At 41.5% G+C, this 3,748-nt stretch overlaps 1 protein-coding gene across 1 annotated transcript; it reads left to right on the plus strand.

Moving 5' to 3' along the window:
• The first annotated feature begins 755 nt into the window (after nucleotides 1-755).
• Nucleotides 756-1,697, plus strand: LOC124594179. Its single transcript, XM_047132536.1, has one exon. It carries the CDS (start codon nucleotides 756-758, stop codon nucleotides 1,695-1,697), a length of 942 nt encoding a protein of 313 aa, XP_046988492.1.
• Nucleotides 1,698-3,748: the final 2,051 nt, after the last annotated feature.

The raw sequence follows: 3,748 nt of genomic DNA on the forward strand, positions 1-3,748 counted from the left end.
GTTTGATAATTTCATATTCTTCCATTTCTCAATAGTAAATGGATGTATGCGCTATTATACTTCCACTCTTGTGGAAGAAAATGGAACATAAATTTGATATTCATAATCAGTTGTTATCTAGGGCTAAGTTAATTGCATGATAAAGATGAGATCTTTTGGACGAAGTATTATTTCACCGTTATTAAACGTAGCTTAATGCATTTTATTCCGCCTATGCCATACAGCGATATCCATCAGATTACTGAAAATCGATGGTAGTGTTTGTTTTAACGCCAGGGCAGTTGCTATGGAACGTCATATCGTTAGCGAGGAAATTTTATTGCTGAAAAACTTGCTGTTATCGGGGAGAGCGTTTCACTGAGGGATGATTTAAACATACTGGCCGATTCGTAGTCTGCCTAAGAGGACAGGAAGGTGTTAGAAAATAATTCGTTACAAAATCTCTCGGGCCGAATAGAACTGTTTGCTTGTGCGCGAAAACAGTCGTTACGCCAATGGATGACGTACCTTTCTACATAACCCCTGCAACATGCTACAGGTTGTGGCAGCTTATGGGCATAGCTCCAAAAACCAGAAGGCAGGAGAAATCCCATTGGCGTATTAATAAACGCCTTGGCAGATACCTTACAACTTCATCAATATGGCTTGTCTTGAGTATCACAATAAGCATTTTGGATTTTTGCATAGCCTGTTACAAATTATACCCCAAGATTCCAAAAATCACAATGTTTACAGATGTTCTGACGAAAGTAGTCATGCCTCTTAGACTGATTTCAGGCTTTTTCACCTGTTCGCTCAATAAACTAAAATACTACAATGGTTTTCTTGATGCCTTGGATCATATTGATGAATTACTGGCTCCAAGCATTACAGATGAAGTGATAAAATTTGGCTATATGATTGTTATAACTGATACATTTATGGTGGCGATCCTAATTCTCTCCTCATTTCTGACCTTTGGAAAGACTTTCGGTGAACTTACGGCTGTTGAACTGTTCATAAACATTTATGTTCTACTCTCGGATTTATCTCTCAAGCAGCAGTTTCTTCTGTCTGTGATGGAACTGTGGACTCGGTTCAGGACACTGAAGGCTGTCCTGTTGGAGTCACTGTCGCCACTGGGAGACCCCAGACTGTCTCAGCTGCTGCTGGGCTGGAGCCAGAAACTTCCACATGTGGAACTCAATGGCAGACTGCGAAGGCTACAGCAGACCCACCTGCTGCTGCAACGTGCTGCTGAGCTGCTGCAGGCTCACGTGTCTCCCACACTCACCTTCCACGTTATGTACAGCATGCTGGGCTGCATCTACAGCAGCTACGAATTGCTCGTCATGCTGGTGGTGCCCCAGGCAGTAGATAGGGTACTGGCCATAACATCTGTAAGTTATTCCGTTTGCTGGCTGTTTAGGCACGCCTTTAATCTGGCAACGATGGCGATTGCCTGTTCTGCTCTGGAAGAAGAGGCTGTAAGGATGGCCGACTTACTGAGGAGGGCTGCTGGAATCACGGAGACCTCACCTGAGGTGAAAGACTTCCTGAGACAAGTGGAGCGAGGGCTTCATCCTGCTTTCTCTGCTTCCGGTTTGCTGCACATCGACCGGAAATTGTTGGTGACTACCGTCTCCGCAACAGCGACGTACCTGATCGTACTGGGACAGCTTGGTCTTCAGTCAACACTTGGGTATGGCTGTCATTGATAAACATGTCCTTTAGATGCACTAATACTCAAATGCCTCTTTCTATTAACTACTCTAATATCTTGTATACATGTACATACCCATGGTTACCAGTTATAAATTAAGTATTTTCCATTTGACTGTTACTAGTGAAATTCTCTATTATTAGGATCTGCCTCATCCCCATTACCTATGGTAAAGCTGGATGCAATTATGACTGTAGTCGATAGTAGTCATGTACCTATCTTACTGAGGCTCCGTATATACAGTTACAATGGATTCAAATTACTTGCTTCCGCTCTTCTCACCCTTTAACTTCCACAAACGCACTCCTAGGCCTGTTTACCGATTTTCCTAATTCTGACATTGCATGGGGGCTTAATTAAATATTATGATAGAAAATGATTTTGATAGCTGTATGTCCGATTACGCTGTGTCTCGTAAACGGTTGGCCCTGACTAGTATTATTACGCTATCTGACTGCAACAAACAATGTAAGAAGATTTTCGTGAACACAGTTAATTAATTAAGTCCCCAGCAACTATAAAACCTACAAAATCCAAGCACAAATGTAACTGTTCTGTATGTGGAGTGTGACTCAACGTACGCATCTGGCACGGTTCTTTTCCAACAACACAAGAATTTTTAAATACCAACTATACTGACGTGACAAAAGAAATTTAGAAAAACTATAATTACGCAAGAAAACCAAAATTCACTCTAATACAAGAACACAAGCCAGATGCTTTGTTGACTGAACCTGTAGTGACGCATTATTTCAGACACACAATCAATAAAAGAACATTGTATTTTTTACCTTCATATATATTGACGAAATGCACTCATTACAATAACATCTGCTATCTCTCCCATCAAATAACTGCATACAACATGGAACAACACTCTTTACTACAACATATCCCTCCGATTTCACGACAAGCAGTGCCCACTAGCACATCTCGGTACGAACTCTTAACACATACTGTCCTCTACGAGCTCTCTACTAGCACTGACTTTCACGAACTCTCAACAAGCACTGACTGCCCTGAACTCTTAACACGCACTGTGGAGGCGGCTTAATAGTACTCTTTGGCGTAATCTCTGGCGCAGTGGCACAGTGCAGCCACCTTTCATATGCCCCTCCTCCACAGGCCAGAATTTGATGGTATTTTTGCCAGCATTGGTGGTGAAAATACCACCAAATTCGTCCAGAAAAATACAGACAAAAATAAAAGATAATATTAATACCTAAATATCACATAATTAGTTAAAATTTTTGGCTTTGCACTGACCTTTCACTAACCTAACATATGAAATACAGTAAGCAATACAACTTCTTTTCATACATGTGGCTTTACATAATAGTTTACACAATATACAAAAAATCAGTTTATACAAATGTTCACATAAAATGCTTTCAATGATTAGTTTATACAAAAAAAGATACTAACAGGTAACATCTTTTCAGCAAAAGCAGTCTATCAGGTGCACCCAGCAATGTTGAGCAGGTGCAGACACCAACAAGTGACATCATTTCAGTAGAAGCAGTCCATCAGTTGCACCCAGCAATGTTGAGAGCAGGTGCAGACACCAACAAGTGACATCATTTCAGTAGGAGCAGTCCATCAGTTGCACCCAGTAATGTTGAGCAGGTGCAGACAGCAAGAAGTAACATCATTTCAGTAGAAACAGTTCTAACAGTGGCACCCAGCAATGTTGAGCAGGTGCACCCAGCAACAAGTCACATTAATTCAGTAGAAGCAGTTCATCAGTGGCACCCAGCAATGTTGAGTAGGTGCAGACACCAACAAGTGATATCATTTCAGTAGGAGTAGTTCCATCTGTGGCACCCAGTAAAGTTGCAGACAGCAACAAGTGACTTCATTTCAGTAGAAACAGTTCATCAGTTGCACCCAGCAATGTTGAGTAGGTGCAAACACCAACAAGTGACATTATTTCAGTAGAAGCAGTCCATCAGTTGCACCCAGCAATGTTGAGCAGGTGCAGACAGCAACAAGTGACATTATTTCAGTAGAAGCAGTTCCATCTGTGGCACCCAGTAAAGTTGCAGA

The sequence above is a fragment of the Schistocerca americana genome, chromosome 2 (genome assembly GCF_021461395.2).
Source record: "Schistocerca americana isolate TAMUIC-IGC-003095 chromosome 2, iqSchAmer2.1, whole genome shotgun sequence".
Lineage (NCBI taxonomy): Eukaryota > Metazoa > Arthropoda > Insecta > Orthoptera > Acrididae > Schistocerca > Schistocerca americana.

Excerpts from the sequence above, each read along its gene's own strand:
- LOC124594179 (XM_047132536.1), top strand. The coding sequence starts at position 756 with ATGCCTCTTAGACTGATTTCAGGCTTTTTCACCTGTTCGCTCAATAAA.